The 21,001-nt window shown below is 43.0% G+C and overlaps 1 protein-coding gene across 1 annotated transcript in view; it reads left to right on the top strand.

The window, feature by feature from the left end:
• LOC126106679 (uncharacterized) overlaps window positions 1-21,001 on the top strand; it is a 99,197-nt gene that overhangs the window by 40,220 nt on the left and 37,976 nt on the right. Inside the window, exon 4 of the mRNA XM_049913047.1 lies at window positions 7,380-7,427. Coding sequence (XP_049769004.1) covers window positions 7,380-7,427 — 48 coding nt within the window. The remainder of the gene's footprint in view (window positions 1-7,379; window positions 7,428-21,001) is intronic.

The raw sequence follows: 21,001 nt of genomic DNA, 5'->3' as shown, positions 1-21,001 counted from the left end.
CACAGTTCTGAATATTATTCACTTCACATGTTGGTGAGCCCAGTCCGGCGACACAAAACCCAAGTCCACTGTTTGTGTTAGTAGCGTAGCACTCAACCATTGTAGAGTGACAAAGTTTGAAGTTGACGTGGCTAGAGATCGTGAATCACTATGAACTAATGTAGAACCGGTCGTTGGCGAAGGAATGAAGATGTCCGGTGGTCATTGTTGTGCTTCCAAATCTTTGAACATAGCGTTGGCTGAGGTAGCCATGGTGTTGGGCACATAACCTATTGATTTACAACACCCACTGCGGAAGTCGCAGAAGACGTAGAAACTTTGGGGTCACCAGTATGGTAACGGGATACAATTATTGGTTGAATGCAATAACTATCTCCATTAAATTCCACATAAAGATATATTTCACAGTAGGTCATATAGGTGTACACAGCTTGCGATACAGACCAGAACTAAAAACTAACATGGTGGCTCGGCAGAGCAATCAGAGTCCAAAGCTTGTGTTAATCGTGGTCAATACGACCTATCGGCACCACAGTGGCTTGTATACATGTCGAAGGATTTTAAACTCTGGCATGTGCTGAAGCATAAATGTTTGCAGTACCACTTGAAAATGGCCCAAAGACTGAAATTGCAATTGTGAAATAAATAACTTCTACAGTCAATGGTGAATACAATTTCCTTGAAAAAAAAAAAAAAATGAAATACTGAATCTGAAAAATAGTGTGACCCGGGGGGGGGGGGGGGGGGGGGAATATTATAACACAGTAAGTGAAGCAGATAAAACTGAGTTCATACATAAAAAGAGAAACTGACAAAACATGCAGATATGGAGCAGTAAGAATGAGTACGAGAAAGATAGATGTCATATACAGGGAAATTAAAGGAACCATTGGAGAAAAGCGAAGCAGCTGTATAATATCAAGAGCTCAGATGGCAATTCAAGACCAAGCAAAGAAGGGTAAGCTGAAATGTGGAAGGTATGTACAGAAAGGCTGTCTATATAAAGGAAATAAACTCAAAGACAATGTTACTGAAAGGGAAGAGAAAGTAGATGAAGATGACACGGCATGTGTAATATTGCAAGGAACGTTTAACAGAGCACTGAGAGAAATACTTAAGTAAGACACCTAGAGGAGATAACATTCCCTCAGAATTATCAAGACCTTTGGGAGAACCAGGTATGACAAAACTATTCTGTCTGCTATGTAGAATGTATGAGATAAGCAAACCACCCTAGACTTCTCCCAATACCAAAGACCTGTGTAAATGTTAACAAGTCATGGTTGCAGAATAATAGCACAAATTATCAGTAAAAAAATGAGACAACAGACAGAGGCAAATTTGGGAGCAGAGGGGAGGGAGATAAATTTGAGTTTCAGAGAAATGTAGGAACATGTGAGACAGGACATCTTAAAAGATAGATTGAAAAAAGGTGAACCTTGCATTTGTAGATTTACAGAGAACCTGGGTAATGTTGACTGTAACAGAAAGTGGTTTCTAAAAACTGGTTTCTGTAAATCCGTTTGCTATCTGTATTTTGTTACTGGTAGCTTCAAAATTTCAAGGAATGTATTTCTGTCAACATAATCAAAAGCTTTATGTAAACATAGAAATACTCTAAATATAGGTCTGCCTGTTTCAAGTCCATCTTAAAAATAAGTCATAGAGCCTGTATTGCTTAACATGTTCTCACATTTCTCTGGAAAACAAATTGATCTTCTCCCATGTCAGTTTCTGCTGGTCTTTCTAGTCTTTTGTGAATAATTCATGTTAGTATTTTTCTGTATGGTTGGTGGTTTGGTAATACTAACACCTACCAGCATCTGCCTCATTTAGTACTGAGGTTATTAGTCTTCTTGAAGTCTGAGAATATTTCTCCTGTATCTCATATCTTACACACCAAGTGGAACAATTTTATCATTGGTGGAACTCCTAGGGATAGTTCTGAGGGAAAGTCAGGTAGCCCTGGTGCTTTATTTCAACTTAGGTTTCTCAGTGCTGTGTTAAATTCTTCTGGCAATAAGTCTTCCATCCCATCTTCATCTGCTTCCTTCTCTCTTTCTATAATTTTTTTTTTTTTTTTCAATTTTGTTTCCCTCTTATAGACCCTGTATGTATGCCTTCCACACCTCAACTTCCTCCTCCTTGCTCAGTACTGTGTTGCTATCTGAGCTCATGATACTGACACAGCTACTTCTTTTCTCCAACAGTTTCTTCAGTTTTTCTTATAAGTGACAACTTTCTTTCCTATAGCCATGTATGTGTCTACAGCATTACGTTTCTCCTCTACATGTTTCCACTTTGCCACTTGGCATACCGTGTCGCTCTAATTTTGTAGGCATATTTATTTTGTCTGATTCATTTGCTGCAGTTTGATATTTTTTCCTTTTATCGATAAATTCAATATCTCATGTTTCATGAAATGATTTATGTGAGGCATTGTCTTTTTACCTGTTTGATCATCCTCTGCTGCTTTCACTACTTCATCACTCAAAACTACTCATCCATCTTCTGTTGTATTACTTTCCCCTCACTGTTACCTATTATCTAATGCTCTCTTTAAATCTGTCATTAATATGGTAAAGTTCAGGAAATCTACAGGAGGAGGAGATATGTTAGAGGACAAGTTCCTATATCTGGAGTTCTAGGAAATGTAGTTTAGGTGGGAGCAAGTAAATGTTATATGTGTAATTGCAGTAGTAGGCACTCAGCTCCTTTTAGAGCATGCTCAACAGCTGGATTAGAGAGGTGGAGACTTCCTTTGTATCCATTTGTGCCTTTGCTGGATTGGTACATTCATGTATGAAAATCCATACAGTGGGAATATGTTAGCCAGATTTTACTTGCAGCAATGTTTGACTGAAAGTACACTGTTCCACAAAGTGGGTAGTGCTCAGATTTCTAACAGCATAGTCTTTCACTGCTGAAAGCAAGGGGAAACTACGGCCGTAATTTTTCCCGAGGGCATGCAGCTTTACTGTATGATTAAATGATGATGGCGTCCTCTTGGGTAAAATATTCCGGAGGTAAAATAGTCCCCCAATCGGATCTCCGGGCGGGGACTACTCAAGTGGACGTCGTTATCAGGAGAAAGAAAACTGCCGTTCTACGGATCGGAGCGTGGAATGTCAGATCACTTAATCAGGCAGGTAGGTTAGAAAATTTAAAAAGGGAAATGGATAGATTAAAGTTAGATATAGTGGGAATTAGTGAAGTTCGGTGGCAGGAGGAACAAGACTTCTGGTCAGGTGAATACAGGGTTATAAATACAAAATCAAATAGGGGTAATGCAGGAGTAGGTTTAATAATGAATAGGAAAACAGGAATGCGGGTAAGCTACTACAAACAGCATAGTGAACGCATTATTGTGGCCAAGATAGATACGAAGCCCACACCTACTACAGTAGTACAAGTTTATATGCCAACTAGCTCTGCAGATGACGAAGAAATTGAAGAAATGTATGATGAAATAAAAGAAATTATTCAGATAGTGAAGGGAGATTAAAATTTAATAGTCATGGGTGACTGGAATTCGAGTGTAGGAAAAGGGAGAGAAGGAAACGTAGTAGGTGAATATGGATTGGGGCTAAGAAATGAAAGAGGGAGCCGCCTGGTAGAATTTTGCACAGAGCACAACTTAATCATAGCTAACACTTGGTTTAAGAATCACGATAGAAGGTTGTATACATGGAAGAACCCTGGAGATACTAAAAGGTATCAGATAGATTATATAATGGTAAGACAGAGATTTTGGAACCAGGTTTTAAATTGTAAGACATTTCCAGGGGCAGATGTGGACTCTGACCACAATCTATTGGTTATGACCTGTAGATTAAAACTGAAGAAACTGCAAAAAGGTGGGAATTTAAGGAGATGGGACCTGGATAAACTGAAAGAACCAGAGGTTGTACAGAGTTTCAGGGAGAGCATAAGGGAACAATTGACAGGAATGGGGGAAAGAAATACAGTAGAAGAAGAATGGGTAGCTTTGAGGGATGAAGTAGTGAAGGCAGCAGAGGATCAAGTAGGTAAAAAGACGAGGGCTAGTAGAAATCCTTGGGTAACAGAAGAAATATTAAATTTAATTGATGAAAGGAGAAAATATAAAAATGCAGTAAATGAAGCAGGCAAAAAGGAATACAAATGTCTCAAAAATGAGATCGACAGGAAGTGCAAAATGGCTAAGCAGGGATGGCTAGAGGACAAATGTAAAGATGTAGAGGCTTATCTCACTAGGGGTAAGATAGATACTGCCTACAGGAAAATTAAGGAGACCTTTGGAGATAAGAGAACCACTTGTATGAACATCAAGAGCTCAGATGGAAACCCAGTTCTAAGCAAAGAAGGGAAAGCAGAAAGGTGGAAGGAGTATATAGAGGGTCTATACAAGGGCGATGTACTTGAGGACAATATTATGGAAATGGAAGAGGATGTAGATGAAGATGAAATGGGAGATACGATACTGCGTGAAGAGTTTGACAGAGCACTGAAAGACCTGAGTCGAAACAAGGCCCCCGGAGTAGACAACATTCCATTGGAACTACTGACGGCCTTGGGAGGGCCAGTCCTGACAAAACTCTACCATCTGGTGAGCAAGATGTATGAAACAGGCGAAATACCCTCAGACTTCAAGAAGAATATAATAATTCCAATCCCAAAGAAAGCAGGTGTTGACAGATGTGAAAATTACCGAACAATCAGTTTAATAAGCCACAGCTGCAAAGTACTAACACGAATTCTTTACAGGCGAATGGAAAACCTAGTAGAAGCCGACCTCGGGGAAGATCAGTTTGGATTCCGTAGAAATACTGGAACACGTGAGGCAATACTGACCTTACGACTTATCTTAGAAGAAAGATTAAGGAAAGGCAAACCTATGTTTCTAGCATTTGTAGACTTAGAGAAAGCTTTTGAAAATGTTGACTGGAATACTCTCTTTCAAATTCTAAAGGTGGCAGGGGTAAAATCCAGGGAGCGAAATGCTATTTACAATTTGTACAGAAACCAGATGGCAGTTATAAGAGTCGAGGGGCATGAAAAGGAAGCAGTGGTTGGGAAGGGAGTGAGACAGGGTTGTAGCCTATCCCCGATGTTATTCAATCTGTATATTGAGCAAGCAGTAAAGGAAACAAAAGAAAAATTTGGAGTAGGAATTAAAATCCATGGAGAAGAAATAAAAACTTTGAGGTTCGCCGATGACATTGTAATTCTGTCAGAGACAGCAAAGGACTTGGAAGAGCAGTTGAACAGAATGGATGGTGTCTTGAAGGGAGGATATGAGATGAACATCAACAGAAGCAAAACGAGGATAATGGAATGTAGTCGAATTAACTCGGGTGATGTTGAGGGTATTAGATTAGGAAATGAGACACTTAAAGTAGTAAAGGAGTTTTGCTATTTGGGGAGCAAAATAACTGATGATGGTCGAAGTAGAGAGGATATAAAATGTAGACTGGCAATGGGAAGGAAAGCGTTTCTGAGGAAGAGAAATTTGTTAACATCGAGTATAGATTTAAGTGTCAGGAAGTCATTTCTGAAAGTATTTGTATGGAGTGTAGCCATGTATGGAAGTGAAACATGGACGGTAAATAGTTTGGACAAAAAGAGAATAGAAGCTTTTGAAATGTGGTGCTACAGAAGAATGCTGAAGATTAGATGGGTAGATCACATAACTAATGAGGAGGTATTGAATAGGATTGGGGAGAAGAGAAGTTTGTGGCACAACTTGACCAGAAGAAGGGATCGGTTGGTAGGACATGTTCTGAGGCATCAAGGGATCACCAATTTAGTATTGGAGGGCAGCGTGGAGGGTAAAAATCGTAGGGGGAGACCAAGAGATGAATACACTAAGCAGATTCAGAAGGATGTAGGGTGCAGTAGGTACTGGGAGATGAAGAAGCTTGCACAGGATAGAGTAGCATGGAGAGCTGCATCAAACCAGTCTCTGGACTGAAGACCACAACAACAACAACAACAACAACAACAGTCTTTCACTTGAGTTTGGCAGCTGATTTAATTTCTATGTATTAAATAATATATGACTAAACTAAAATATGGCCCGCCAGGTTAGCCGTGCGGTCTAACGGATTGCTTTCCTGGCAGGAAGGCATACCGGTCCCCGGCACGAATCCGCCCGGCAGATTAGTGTGGAGGTCCGGGGTGCCGGCCAGACTGCGAATGGTTTTTAAGGCAGTTTTCCATCTACCTTGGTGAATGCAGGCCGGTTCCCCTTACTCTGCTTCAGTTACACTATGCCGGCAATCGTTGCGCAAACACTTTCTCCACATACGCGTACGTCATAATTACTCTACCACACAAACATTGGGGTTACACTTGTCTGGTGCGAGACGTTTCCGGTGGGGTCCACAGGGGCTGAACTGCACAATAACTCTGGGTTCAGTGTGGGGCGGCGGTGGGGTGACGTGGACTGCTGTAGCCTCTTGTGGGTTTGTGAACCACTGAGGGCTACGATGTGGACGAAGCCTCTCTGTCGTTTCTAGGTCCCCAGTTCCATACAGTACAATACAAACTAAAATATAGCCAGTTCAGAATCAGGTTGCAAAATGGGACTATCAGATAAAAAAAGACAAATTTTTTATTTAAACAGTTTTCAAAAAATTGGTCTGAACAGATTATGTAGTGAATCCAAACAGGTTTGATTTCACTAATTTTTACAAAAGGTAAAACGTGTACAAAAAATGGCACTTCATAGCTGCATGCTGTTACTGAGCCTCAAGGAACAGCATTATTGTTTCCAACATAGCCTACCAGAGATGTGGGAAAGAGAATATGCTTGCGTCTTGTAAGGTTTTAGGTATCAAACAAAGAGTGTGTTTTATACCTAAAAACAAAGATGATGTGACTTACCAAATGAAAGTGCTGGCAGGTCGACAGACACACAAAAGAACACAAACGTACACACAAAATTCAAGCTTTCGCAACAAACTGTTGCCTCGTCAGAAAAGAGGGAAGGAGAGGGAAAGACGAAAGGATGTGGGTTTTAAGGGAGAGGGTAAGGAGTCATTCCAGTCTTAGGAGCGGAAAGACTTACCTTAGGGGGAAAAAAGGACGGGTATACACTCGCACACACACACGTATCCATCCACACGTATGTTTTATTTAGACGGTGAATAGCACATAAAACATAGTAAGGGAGCAAGCCTATTTTCTAAGCACAGCGCTTAACATGTTCTTGTAATTGAGTTTGAGATAAAAGGTCTTACTTATATCATTTTGAAAGCCACCAGTTTCTTATATCATGTGATTTTCAGAAAAAGTTACTAAGAATAGGAATTATAAATACAAATTTATTTGTGTATGTACATACTAGTATGTTGTGAATGAAGGTAAATTAATATAAGCCACATTAATTTTTGCAGATTTTTGAAGATTCTGATGCATGTGACCCACTACAGATGAAGAAAGAGGTAAGTGATATCTTATTTGCAATATTCTGGTCTATTTAATGTAGATGTAATTGCCATAATTAATTATGTATGACAGACGGACAGACATGAAGTCATATAAGAGTCACTTTGAAAAAAAAAAAGTTCGTTAGTTAATTTTTTGCTGGACAGTAGGTTACTGTAGACTGAGGCTGGGATGATTTTGGGTGTGGAGAATGTGTCGTAAGGCTAACTCTCATCTGCGAAATTCAGAAAAGTTGGTGGTGAAGGGGAAGAACCAGATGGCCTGAGTTGTGAGCTCACAAACCGGGCCATCTGGATCTTCCCTCCTCCACCAGCTTTTCTGAAGTGTGTAAATGGGAGATATCCTTACAACACATTTTCCACTCCCAAATTATCCCATCCTGAACCCACTGCCCCCAAAACCTCCACCAACAGTTTCCACTGCCTCTGTTCTATCACCTCCTCCCTTTCATGTCCCCACACCCTTGTTGTGTGCTGCCCTCTGCCAACACCTCTACCTATCATTCTTCTCCCTTGCTTCTCTACTTTTCTGCTCCCTGCTACTCCCCTCTCCCTCCCCCTCCCACACCAAATCTCCCTCCCCTACAGACTCCCAATGCGGCAGTTATGCCATGCCTGCATCTAGTTCCTGTACGCTCCGCTAGACAGTGCTCTTCTCTCTTACCATTCATCTCCTGCTACCCCTCTCTCTTCCTTGCCCCACTCCAGATTGCGACTCAGTGTGACAGTTGAATTCTGGTCCAAGCTGCCAGAGATGGCAGTCATGTGTGCTAGAGATATGCTTGCTTGTGTGAATGTGTGTGTGTTTTCTTTTCTGCAGAAGGCTTTTGCCAAAAGCTACATGTGGAACAGTCTTTTCATTGTATTTGTCATATGTACGGTTAGTAGATATGCAGTTTATTTATTTCAAAATTTTGTTGGCTTTCATGGCCAGTTGCTGACATATTGTGTGTTGGCTTTTGTCATGGAATCTGCATCCTAAGTTTGTTCTATAATTTTTCTGACATTTTGCCAACACGAGTAGCTGGCATTACCAAAGTTTCACACTCCATTGCTAGTGGTCTGCCACTAGCAATGGACGGTGCATCTTTGATAATGCCAGTGACTTTCCCTGGTGTAGTGTTAGAAAAGTCATAAACAAATGTCAATCGAAGATCACAAGATACGAGCTAACTTTATTTATTGTTTATGAACTGTCAAGAATTAGAAACAAAAAAATTGAATGAAGTATTTAAAAAATTGCACTGTGACATCAGTCTAATTGCCACAAATCTATACTCCTATATGAAGCAGTCCAAACAATTTATCACACACTAGACATTTGCAGTGGACTGTGAGCTATAGGACAGAGGCAAGGCAGCAGTGTAACTGTGAGTGTGGGTCGTTTGTTTTGCCCAGATATCTCGTTCAGTTAGGGCTCGGTCGACAAAAGGTGGGGCTCTATCTTCTAGGTCATTGCAAAACAGCACAAATGGCACTACTAATTAAAACATACATTCTGAACTAAGATCATTCATTCTGACAAAATTTAACTGTTACACATTGTTTTCTTTGAATTAGATAATACATGTATATTTGTATTTCCAAATCCTTTGTAAATAGCTAAAACATTTAGCAAGCTTGTGCCAATAATTATTTCTATGACTACTTCTGATACCATTTTTCCACCCGTATCAGAGGTGTAATGCAATGTAGCGTGAGAGCACAAAGAAAGCTGGCAGTCTGCATGCTAACCGCCCACACGGCTAAGTGCAATTACATGCATCTGCTGGTGGACACAGCACACACTTGTTAATCTGCCAGTTGAGGTGAAGCAGCATTGCAATGAATAGGATATCTCTAGTACACTGGTTGCTTTTCACTAGTACTCTGGTTTTAAAGAAAATATGTGGTAAATCATAGCCTCATTCGTCAGTTTGATAGTGAACTGCTTATCTTTTTGTTAATAGTCATAGTTAGGGTGACACATGAAAATTAAGTAACCCACACACCAAATTTGAATAGTTTGCAATGAAAAATAGGAGTCACTATAAGTTTACATTTGATGCAATGTTGATTATACATTACTGCATATGACATGTAGCTAACACATACTTTTTTTCTTTAAACTTGGGAGGACATGTCCACTCTCGAGGAAATTAATTATTTGTAGCACTCACTTCTGTCTACATGCGTAAACAATACAGCAAGAGTGAACTATTCATAACATCCCTTGCATCTTACAAATGCTTCCAGGTATCAGTACAAATTTTTAGCCAATTATTGCACAGCAAGAGGAAAATATTTTGGGATAAAATTTTCTTATCTATCCCAATATACAAGTACAGGAGAGCATCCATTATCCAAAACAATTTGGGACTGGAGGTGTTCAGATGACTGATTTATTGGATAACCAATCCTTGTGGAGAAAATGTGCCACTATCAAGAGAACAAAATGAAACAGAGAAACAGATATATGTGGTAAACACAAAACTGGATATATTTTATATGTATTGTAAATTCTGTACGTACCTTACATCAATTAGTCATTTAATGTTAAAGTAGCCCTACAGTTTATGAAAAGAATTACAAAATTGACTTTAGTGTCAGAGCTGAGACACGCTTCTTTGCTTATAAATCAGCACATCTTATTAAAGACAGCAACTGGACAACATCTCACTCTTCTTGTTTTTCAAACTTCTTAATAGCCATCTCAAGGCTGTTAAAAGCTTCGTCGTTGAATGTGTTGTGGCGTAGCAAAACAGCCACGCCACTTTGAGGTAGCCGAAAGGCACGCGTACACACACGCCGGCTGGCGTGAGTTCTGGAACAGGATACTTAATTAATGCTATAAGAAAAGTATGCAGCTCCTTGAATACTTAACTTTAATTCATCCTTGTGGTACATCGCTATTGACGATACAAATGAGACTATCTCCAGATACGGTTAATTACAATCACTGTAAGGCTAATGGCGCCTTGGTAGGTCGTAGTCATGGACTTAGCTGAAGGCTATTCTAACTGTCTCTCGGCAAATGAGAGCAAGGCTTCGTCAGTGTAGTCGCTAGCAAAGTCGTCGTACAACTGAGGCGAGTGCTAGTCCGCCTTTCTAGACCTGCCATGTGGTGGCGCTAGGTCTGCAAGTACTGACAGTGGCGACACGCGGGTCCGACACGTACTAATGGACCGCGGCCGATTTAAGCTACCACCTAGCAAGTGTGGTGTCTGGCGGTGACACCACATTCCTCCCCCGCAAATCGGCGAACGGTCGTGTTATAAGGCTTCCGCCCGCCGTGGGAAGGGCCCCATGTTGACGTAGGCGATGAGGTGGGGAGCCTAACAACAGGCGAGGCTGTGCCACCCGCACCCGGCCATTCGGTCCGAGGAGAGCTAGGAAACGCCTGGAAACCTACTCCAGGGTGCACGTCAACATGCGGCGTATGCGCCCGTAATGAGACAGGAGGGGCCGAAGTGTCGACCTCCATTGCGTCGGGGTATCCGACGCGCGATGACGCCATGGGGTCCGGAGAGGGCAAGTGGTCCAGGGCGGACGACAGCTGGTCACGGGAAGCGATTGGCGGCGCGTGACCCAGGGAGGCGGTTGGCGGCTGCAGCGAAGCGTCCTCTGCGGGCTGCGCCGGCGGCGGCTGTGGCGGCGGCGCGACGCCATGGGGCAGAATGGAAGGCATCGTCGGTAACACCTGGGGATGAGGCGAGCCAGTAGATGGGTCCCAAGGGCGCTGACCGGACGGCTCCGTCGCTGAAAGCAGACGGGGAGCGGCAGAACCCAGGCGACGACAGAGGCGCAGCTGATTGAGATGCCGACGCACCTCACCAGAGGCCCCCAAAACCAAATACATCGCGCGGCCGAGGCAGCAAAGAATGCGCCCTGCGAGCCAACGCCGTGAACCGCGATAGTTGCGATAGAATACCACGTCGCCTGGAGCAAAAGCAGGAGTCTGCCGCTGCACAGGAACCTGATGCGGCGGATGCAGCAAAGACATCAAGGTTCGATGAGGACGACCGTGAAGCAACTCAGCCGGCGAGCGACCATCGCGGGGCTGAGAGCGATACGAAGACGAAAAGAGCAACAACGCGTCCTCCCGAGAATGCGACTCTTTCAACTTCAACATCTGTGACTTAAAAGTCCGGACCAATCGTTCAGCGGCACCGTTTGACTGAGGCGAAAACGGCGCGGACGTCAGATGGTGAATACCATTGGCATTGCAGAATGACTGAAATTCTGCGGACATGAATTGTGGGCCATTGTCTGAAACAATAGTCTGTGGAAGACCTTCAATGCAAAAGATAGCAGACAACGCTTGGATGGTGGCAGAAGACGTCGTGGAAGACATCCGGACAACAAAAGGAAAATTACTGAAGGAATCGACAACAACCAACCATCGAGCATTCCAGAATGGACCAGCAAAATCTATGTGTAAGCGTTGCCAAGGGGAAGTGGCTTTTGGCCATGCAAAGAATTTCCGCGGCGGTGCGGATTGTTGTTCGGCACACGCCATGCAAGAAGAGCACATATTCGTAATTGCAGCATCGATTCCGAACCAAGTACAGTGCTGACGAGCAAGTTGTTTCGTATGCACCATACCCCAATGTCCTTGGTGGAGAAGCTTTAAGACAGAGGACTGTAACGAACGTGGGACCACGACCCTAGACTGATCATTATCAGAACGCAACAACAAAACACCACGTTGTACAAAAAGTCGCTCCTTGTGAGCAAAAAATCGGCGAACCATCGGATCCTCGATCCGCGACTTCGACAAGGGCCATTGCGTAGCACCAAAACGCAAAACTGGAGCAAGGACAGGGTCAGCAGCTGTGGCTGTAGCTACACGACGAAAATCAATCGGAAACGATTCGACCACGTCATCAGTTTCCGCATCAATGAACATGCAAGCAAGTTCGGAAGAATCGAATGCTTTATCCTCAGCAACAGGCAAACGGGACAACGCATCGGCGTTTCCGTGCTGAGCAGTGGACCGGTACAAGATATCGTAGTGGTACTGCGAGAGGAAAATAGACCAGCGAATGAATTTCTGCGCTGTACGTGGAGGTACAGTCTTGTTCGGATGAAAAAGCGATGTCAAAGGTTTGTGGTCTGTGATGATGGTAAAGTGACGACCATACAAGAAATCGTGAAACTTTGTAACACCAAACACGAGAGCCAAAGCTTCTTTCTCTATCTGGGAATAATTTCTTTGCGCTGACGAGAGCAATTTGGACGCAAAGGCTATAGGGCGATCATGCGAACCATTTTTGTGCACAAGCACAGCACCGATCCCGAAATCCGATGCATCTACCATCAACAAAAGGGGTTTCTGGGGATCGAATGGCGTAAGGCAAGTATTTGAAAGCAACGCCGATTTCAATTGGCGAAAGGCGCGTTCGCATTCCGTCGACCAGACGAACGGAACACCCTTGCGGCGTAAGCGATGAAGCGGAGCTGAAATGGAAGAGGCACGCGGAATAAAGTTATGGTCAAACTGGCGAAACTGCGGTGCAACTGCATGTTGTGGCTGCGGTAGCGATGAAGCGGCGGCCGCCGCATCGTTTTGCAGCGCACGTTGACCCTGGACGAGCTGTCCCAGGGCATCCAATAACGCCTGCGTCTGCTGATTCTGCAAGCGATAAAATTCGGACAGTACATCTGGAGATTGTGGCGAAGCCATGACACAAACAAATCAAATCAGAGCAATACGAACGCGAAAGCCTCTTTTGAGACTCGTCGCCAATCTGTTGTGGCGTAGCAAAACAGCCACGCCACTTTGAGGTAGCCGAAAGGCACGCGTACACACACGCCGGCTGGCGTGAGTTCTGGAACAGGATACTTAATTAATGCTATAAGAAAAGTATGCAGCTCCTTGAATACTTAACTTTAATTCATCCTTGTGGTACATCGCTATTGACGATACAAATGAGACTATCTCCAGATACGGTTAATTACAATCACTGTAAGGCTAATGGCGCCTTGCTAGGTCGTAGTCATGGACTTAGCTGAAGGCTATTCTAACTGTCTCTCGGCAAATGAGAGCAAGGCTTCGTCAGTGTAGTCGCTAGCAAAGTCGTCGTACAACTGAGGCGAGTGCTAGTCCGCCTTTCTAGACCTGCCATGTGGTGGCGCTAGGTCTGCAAGTACTGACAGTGGCGACACGCGGGTCCGACACGTACTAATGGACCGCGGCCGATTTAAGCTACCACCTAGCAAGTGTGGTGTCTGGCGGTGACACCACAGAATGGTCCTTTTACAACACGGTTGTCGCTAGGTTGTTCTTTGTTGTTGCAAGGCTGTTGGTCTTCAATGTCACTAACAATGACTTCATACCCTCAGTAACTGATAACCAGGGTCACCAGCATCACATTCCATCCAGTCTTGAATGTTTTTGTGGTCACAGTCTTCAAATCCTGAAGATTTTTTAATCATCCCAGGCAGTTGTGAAACAAATTGGCTGTTTGGTGGGTCTTCACTTGTGGTGATAATCTCATATGATAGGAGGAGCTTATTGCAATTATTTGCTATGGTGGTGTCCTCCACAGTAACCCCATCTTCTGCTGCCATGGTACGCAGTGTTCCTCAAGTTAATTTCAGTGTACACATCCTCAATTGCTTTTTGACTTTCTTCCCCAATCTGAACCACACGCGGAAATGCATTTCTATAATACAAACTGAAAATTTCAATGATTGCCTGATCCATCTGTTGGAGGACTGAAATAATGTTAGGAGGGAAAAAAAGTAAAAAGACCAACCTTAAAATTGCCATTTTCTCTTTTCATTGAAAGGTTTGAGGGAAGACTTGGGGTGTTATCGATCAAAAACAAAACATTGCTAAGGACCACCAGTTGTATGTTGATGCTTTTTGACTTCAGAAATAAATACAGTGTCATACCATTCTGTAAAAATGCTTGTATCCATCTACGAATTCTTTTGATACTTGTAGTTGACAAGCAGTTTTTTGTAGTCCCTGAAACCACTGCAGATTTGTAGACTTTCATGTAATCAGCAAGTATAGTCTATGTATTCCAGTAACATTTCTGTATACTGTGATGCAGGTTTTGCTTGCCTTAAAACCAGGTGCTGAAATTTCTTTCTCGTAAACCAGGGATTATAATATTACTGATATTTAAAGAGTTAAATAATATTATATTTATCACTCTTGCTAGTGATAAAGCTTCAGAAATGGTGCATAGAAAATTTTTTCTTGTTGATAATGAAATTATATTCCGCCAACTAGCATCAGATTGCCATCAGACTGATAAGAACATTGACCGACGGCATTGTTTAGAGGCCAGTGACCAATCTCAAAATTATGCAGTTTGCGTAATTACATTGCCCAGATACTGATTGAAAAGATCGGTAAAAGAGACCTGAGCGACGCCAAATTAAAAGTTTAACAAAGTGAGTGACAGTTGAACACTATTAGCACTTGACTGTGACCACCAAACAATTTGTCGGCTACTTTCCTTTGCTACAGCGTGGAAAATTTCTAAAATGCAACTTAATAAATTGAGATTCAATTTGTCTGAGCATCCAGATCTGCATTTTCCATTTTTCCCTAAGTCACTTCTGTTGTGTGCTTCAACATTTCCCGTGATGAGGCCACATCCATCCTACTTCCCCCCTGCCCTCCCCCCCCCCCCCCCCACACTCCATCTCCACCATTCCCTATCCTCCGTAAACTAGTCTCAAACACTGCATGTTTTCCCAAAATCACTTCAGGCCGTCATTAGGATGGCAGTAAAAAATCAGCTTCAGTTGCTTGCAACGCTATTGTACTCACAGTGCATTGTGATTAGTAAGTTAATGCTCTTACTGTGCTGTGATGTATCACTTAAATGGTATACTAGAACTTAACATGATGTACCACATTGTGGTGATAACTGTTTGTCATTTCTGTTAATGTTATCACACATTATATGTGTAGTGTTGAAAAGCAACTGAGGTCTTTAATTAGATATATTTTTTGTTCCAAAGATCCATAGTGGGGAGACCCTGAAGACAGTAGAACATGTTCTTACATTCCTATCAGAATGGTCGTGTCTTGTTAATCCTCATCTCCTAGTCCATTGTATTTGGTCCTTTATTATACAATAGGTCAAAGTCTATGTTCTGATTTAATATCATTACAAAATAATTTTAATTAGTATTGGACAGTGATGTAGACAATTTACATTTGTTACATGAACACCAAATAACAGGCTACATAATGTCTATTACCTGTGTGCCAGAACTTCCAATAAATCTTTCCGCACTGAAAGTGTAACTCAGCCAAATTTTCTGAGATGACTAGTGATGTACCTTCACTTGTGACATGTGCCATTTCAGAGATTGTGCAGCCATACAGTTCACAGGCCTGCTTATAGAGGCCACCTGGCTCGGCTCCCTGGCATACTCTGGTCAGCTGCCAAAGAAATTATTTAAGCAATCACAAATGAATGCTCCACCTATTCTGTAAACTGAATTACTGTTGTTCAATCAATGTGTTCAGTGCTACATACAACCCATACTTCATTTGTGTCGTGTATGTTGTTCTATAAAGTGCTATGTTCCATAAATCGTGTTTGTTCTTGCTATAGCAAACTTGGCGATGAGAGACGGCTATGTTTTCTCCACATGTTAGTTCAGTAGTGTCAGTGCTCCATCAACCGACAAAGTCTCAGTGGAAGAAATACTCCAACATATCATTGCCCAGCAGCAAGCTTTTACAGAACAGCTGCAGGCTCCAGCCACTTCTCTCAATCAAGTGGCATCTGCATATTCGCGGCAAGGTATTCTTCTGTCAGTTCAACTGTCACCCCTTCCAGCATATGATGAGTCAGCTGAACATTGGAACTCCTAAGAGACACGATTATGCCAACATTTCCAGGTTTTTCACATCGTCAATGCAAACAGGTGCAGGTCTTTCTTTCTTGCCTGGCTTTCAGCATGCATTCATCAGTTGTTATCCATTTGATGAAATGTGAAAGCTTCTCTCAGTGTCTCGCTATGACAGTTTCAGAAACGTCCAAACCAATCTTACAAAGCCTGGGCTGCAGAATTAAAATGGTTGAGCCATCGTAAATTTGTCACTAGTTACCATCATATACTGATCACATGGCGCACAATGTTATTATTCATCTGGCTGTGAATAGGGAAGTCCGTGAGAAAGCAGTTCAGTGTGAGAATCAGACACATACGGATGAGCTCAATATAGCACACTTGTTTGAAGTGTCACAGGTTGTAGGCAATCAGATTGCTGCATGGGGGGAGGGGGATATTGGAAGTTGCTCATTCAACCCCTCAATTACCTCGACAATATATTTTCAGCTGTCAGTTTAGGTAAAGTACATACTACCATTAGTTCTTGCTGGATGCATCCACTGTTGCTGAGCACCTGCATGCACTTTTGTGGAAAAATGTGTCCTTTTTTTTATGGTCCCCAGCTGGTAACCGACTGTTTACTTTGCTTAAATCTAAGCTTCACTCCACCCCATATCTGGCCACTTTTTAGCCAGATCAGAATGTTGTGTTGGCTACAGGTGCCGCTCAGCACCCTTGGCGCAATGTTGGTGCACATATAAGAGGACAGGTCTGAATGACCCATTGCTTACACTTCTAAGACTTTAACTCCTGCTCAGCAGTGGTATTCTCAGATTGAAAAGGAAGCTTTAGTGATGGTGTTCACCCTCAACAAATTTCACATCCTCTTGTATGGTTCCAAGTTGTATTTAATCATGAACCACAAGCCACTGGTTGTTCTTTTTAACCCTTTAGCTTTAATACTGGACAAGACAGTGTATCATTTGCAGTGGTGCGCTCCCTTCCTCTCCCGTTATCATTATCAGATCCATTACCATCCAACAGTGCCACACACCAACAACAGTGCCTTATCTCGCCTTGTGATCAGGTTGGACCCAGCGTTCGATCAGGATGAGTTGATATCTTTCTATTTAGACACTGAGAACCAGAACACAGTCGATGGTTTTTCCGTCACTAGTGCCATGATAGCATCGACCATTGCCGCAGATCCTGTACTCGGTCATATCCTCTCTTTCGTGCAGCACAGTTGGCCAGAAAAACCCATGGGCCATGCCTCGGATCCCTTGCATAATTCCTTCTCCCTCTCACACCACTTATCTTCATTTGATGGGGTTCTTTTGTAGCTATGGAGGACGCTGCCCCCCCCCCCCCTCCCCCCGCCTCTGCTTCAAGTCTTCAAGTCGTGGTTCCCACTTCCTTACTCTGTAATGTACTCGCACCAAAGCTTTGGCCTGCCAGTATGTGTATTGACCAGGCATTGCACTCACTGCGTTCAGAAATAGGTGGCCCCACAGGTGTCTTTTTCCCCTGGCTGACACCATAGTGCTCGTGGGAGCATCTACACATCAATTTTGCTAGGCCCTTCCCAAATCATTATTGGCTCACTGTAGTGGCCACCTATTACAAGTTTCCCTACATGGCATGTTGTCCATCCAGATCTGTGGTGACCACTGTTTAGGCCCTGTCTAAAACTTTTGCAATTGAGGGACTTCTGTGTACCATTGTTACTGATAATGGCCCACAGTTTGTTTCTTGAGAATTTGCATGTTTTTGTATGTTTAGTGGTGTTCACCATCTCACAGTTCACTCGTTTCTTCCTGAATCTAATGGTGAGGACAGTCGCACGATTCGGGTATTTAAAACTTGGAGGAGGAAATACGTATCTGGGAAGTCGCCTGAAGCTGCTTTAGACCACATTTTGAGTTTGTACCGTCTGGAGGGCCCACTGTCTCCACCGCCATCGATACCTGTTCCTAGACGCAGGTGGTCGGGTTTGCACGATAGTGAGGGTCCTTGCCTGGCAGATTGCTGTCTGGAGTTCCTACACGTGTCCCCCCTCTTCGACTGTCGTCACTGGTGCAGCTCCCCCTGCACGTGATGCTACAGCCGCAGCTACCTCCGTTGCTGGGTCCTGTGCAGCTGTCGTATCACATGCCCCCGCTGATGCCCTGGTACCGACCACTGACCTCGATGAGGACATCACTGTGGAGATGCAGTTCTTTGTTTTGCTCTGTGGCCTCTCACAAGACGGTGAGATTAGGTGGAGAGTGGGGATCACATGCCAACCTGACCCCTCATCACTTACTTCCTTACACGCTGGTGACACCCCGCCACATGCTACAGCATCATCTAGCAATAAAATGGACGTCAGCGCTGTCATTGGTGTTTTCCGTGACTCGTAACCTCAGTGGTTGTGGAATCAGTGCTTTTTTCATGGTACCAGTGCTTTTTCAGTACCAGTGTCTCTTTTTTCTCTACCGTGCATTTTTCTGTACCATGTATCTTTATGTACCTAGTGTTTTTATTTACGTATATGGTTTTCCAATCCCCTGTAAGGGAGAAGTGAATACCTTCACTCATGATGCATGTGATTTCAGATATCCTGGTGCTCCCCAGTGTGCTCTGGTGAGCCACCAAAGAAACAGTATTATTTAAGTTATCGCAAATGAGAGCCCAACCTATTCTGTAACCTGAATTACTTTTGTTCAGTCAATGTGTTCAGTATTACGTACAACCTGTACTCCGCAGTGTCTCACATGTCACCTTTTATAGAACCATGTTCCAAAAATTATGTTTGTTCTTGCTGTAGCAACTAATTTATCTAATACTAATCGTCTCATATGTACCATAATCAGCAGTACAGTGTGCCCCAACACACATGTTGAGCAGCAACATTTCAGCCAACTGCAATCTCTCTACTTACAAATGAAACTTAAAACTACAAATTGCTACCACTACTACTAATTTATGACAACACCAAAGATCAGCCCCAAACACTGTCTCAAGCAGTGGTAATCTTCTCTCACTCTGCACCACATAACTAACTGTGCTATGCGACTGTCAGTTGTCATCAATCTTACAGTCAGAAGAAAGAATTAACTCAGCAAAAAATTACCAAAAAAATAACCATTATTTGTGACAATTGAGTTTACAGGATGCTCACAATGTCATAGTACAAAAAATATGTAACAGACATTTAAAAAAAGAGATATGTTAATGTTCATTCCACAGGTCCTAAGTGAGATGATCCTCACAGATGTGTAATAAGTCAGAAAAATCTGAACTAAATAAAGCCCTGGGACACAACAGATTTACTGAAGAGATTAAGAGTGCATTGAAGGTGGAACCAGAATCTCCATACCCGCTAGGTGTACGTTATGTAACTGTGGGGGCCCTAAACTAGGCAGGTAAGAGTGACAAGAGGAGTTAAAAATTTGTAGTGCACTAAATCCATTGACATCATTTTTTCTGCATACTAAACTAAATAAAGGGATCAGTTGATAGGACACAGCCTGAGGCATCAAGGATCAGTTAATGTGGCAATGAAGGATAGTACGGGTATTCGGAAAAATTGTAGGTGGAGACCAAGGCTTGGCTACAGTAAACAGGTTCAAGTGGATGTAGACTATAGTAACTGTACAGAGGCATAGAGACTCGTACAGGACACACTAGTGCATGAGGTGCATTAAACTAGTCTTTGAACTGAAGTCTGCAACAAGTAGTTCAATGTTAGTATTCCCAGCATTTCTACTATGAGGAAAGCGTAACTTCATTTGTAGCTAGTGGAAATACACTCATGCTCATAAATCAAGGATAATTGCAGAATTTGGTGCCACACAACGTGGCACTACACAAAACTAGCACTAATAGCATAAGCACATTGGGAACACAAATGACACAGATCTGTAAGTCCACAGTATTGGTGATAAGTTGAGAAAACCTGAAACATATGTGCTACAAAACGCCACTGTTTCCTGTGCCTGTACCCTGATATCAATATGGGATATGATCACCATGCACACGTACACAGGCTGCACAACGAGTTGGCATACTCTGGATCAGGTGGTCGAGCAGCTGCTGGGGTATAGCCTCCCATTCTTGCACCAGTGCCTGTCGGAGCTCCTGAAGTGTCCTAGGGGTTTGAAGAAGTGCAGCAATACGTCGACTGAGAGCATCCCAGATGTGCTCAATGGGACTTAGGTCTGGAGAACAGGCAGGCCACTCTATTCACCTGATGTCTTCCGTTTCAAGGTACTCCTCCACGATGGCAGCTGCATGGGGCCATACATTATCATCCATGAGGAGGAAGGTGGGACCCACTGCACTCCTGAAAAGGCAGACATACTGGTGCAAAATGGCATCCCGATACACGTGACCTGTTACAGTTCCTCTGTCAAAGACATTCAGGGGTGTTCGTGCACCAATCATAATCCCACCCCACACCATCAAACCACGACCTCCATACAGGTCCCTTTCAAGGACATTAAGGGGTTGGTATCTGGTTCCTGATTCAAGCCAGATGAAAACCCGTCAAGAATCAGTGTTCAGACTATACCTGGACTTGTCTGTGAACATGCACCTTATGGTTGTACTCCGAGGTGATTTAAACCCGCAAACTGCCCACCAGAGTGCTGTTTCACTATGTATCAGCATTATCCTTCATTTATGAGCATTATGATACTCATTTATTCAATATATTCTCCCTGTGGAACATTGTTGTTGCAGCTTTTCTAGTCCATGCAAATAAGTCGTGTTCAGTCACGAAACCAGCACTCAGCAGC

The sequence above is a fragment of the Schistocerca cancellata genome, chromosome 10 (assembly GCF_023864275.1).
Source record: "Schistocerca cancellata isolate TAMUIC-IGC-003103 chromosome 10, iqSchCanc2.1, whole genome shotgun sequence".
Lineage (NCBI taxonomy): Eukaryota > Metazoa > Arthropoda > Insecta > Orthoptera > Acrididae > Schistocerca > Schistocerca cancellata.
This window is presented reverse-complemented; position numbering and strand designations above follow the sequence as displayed.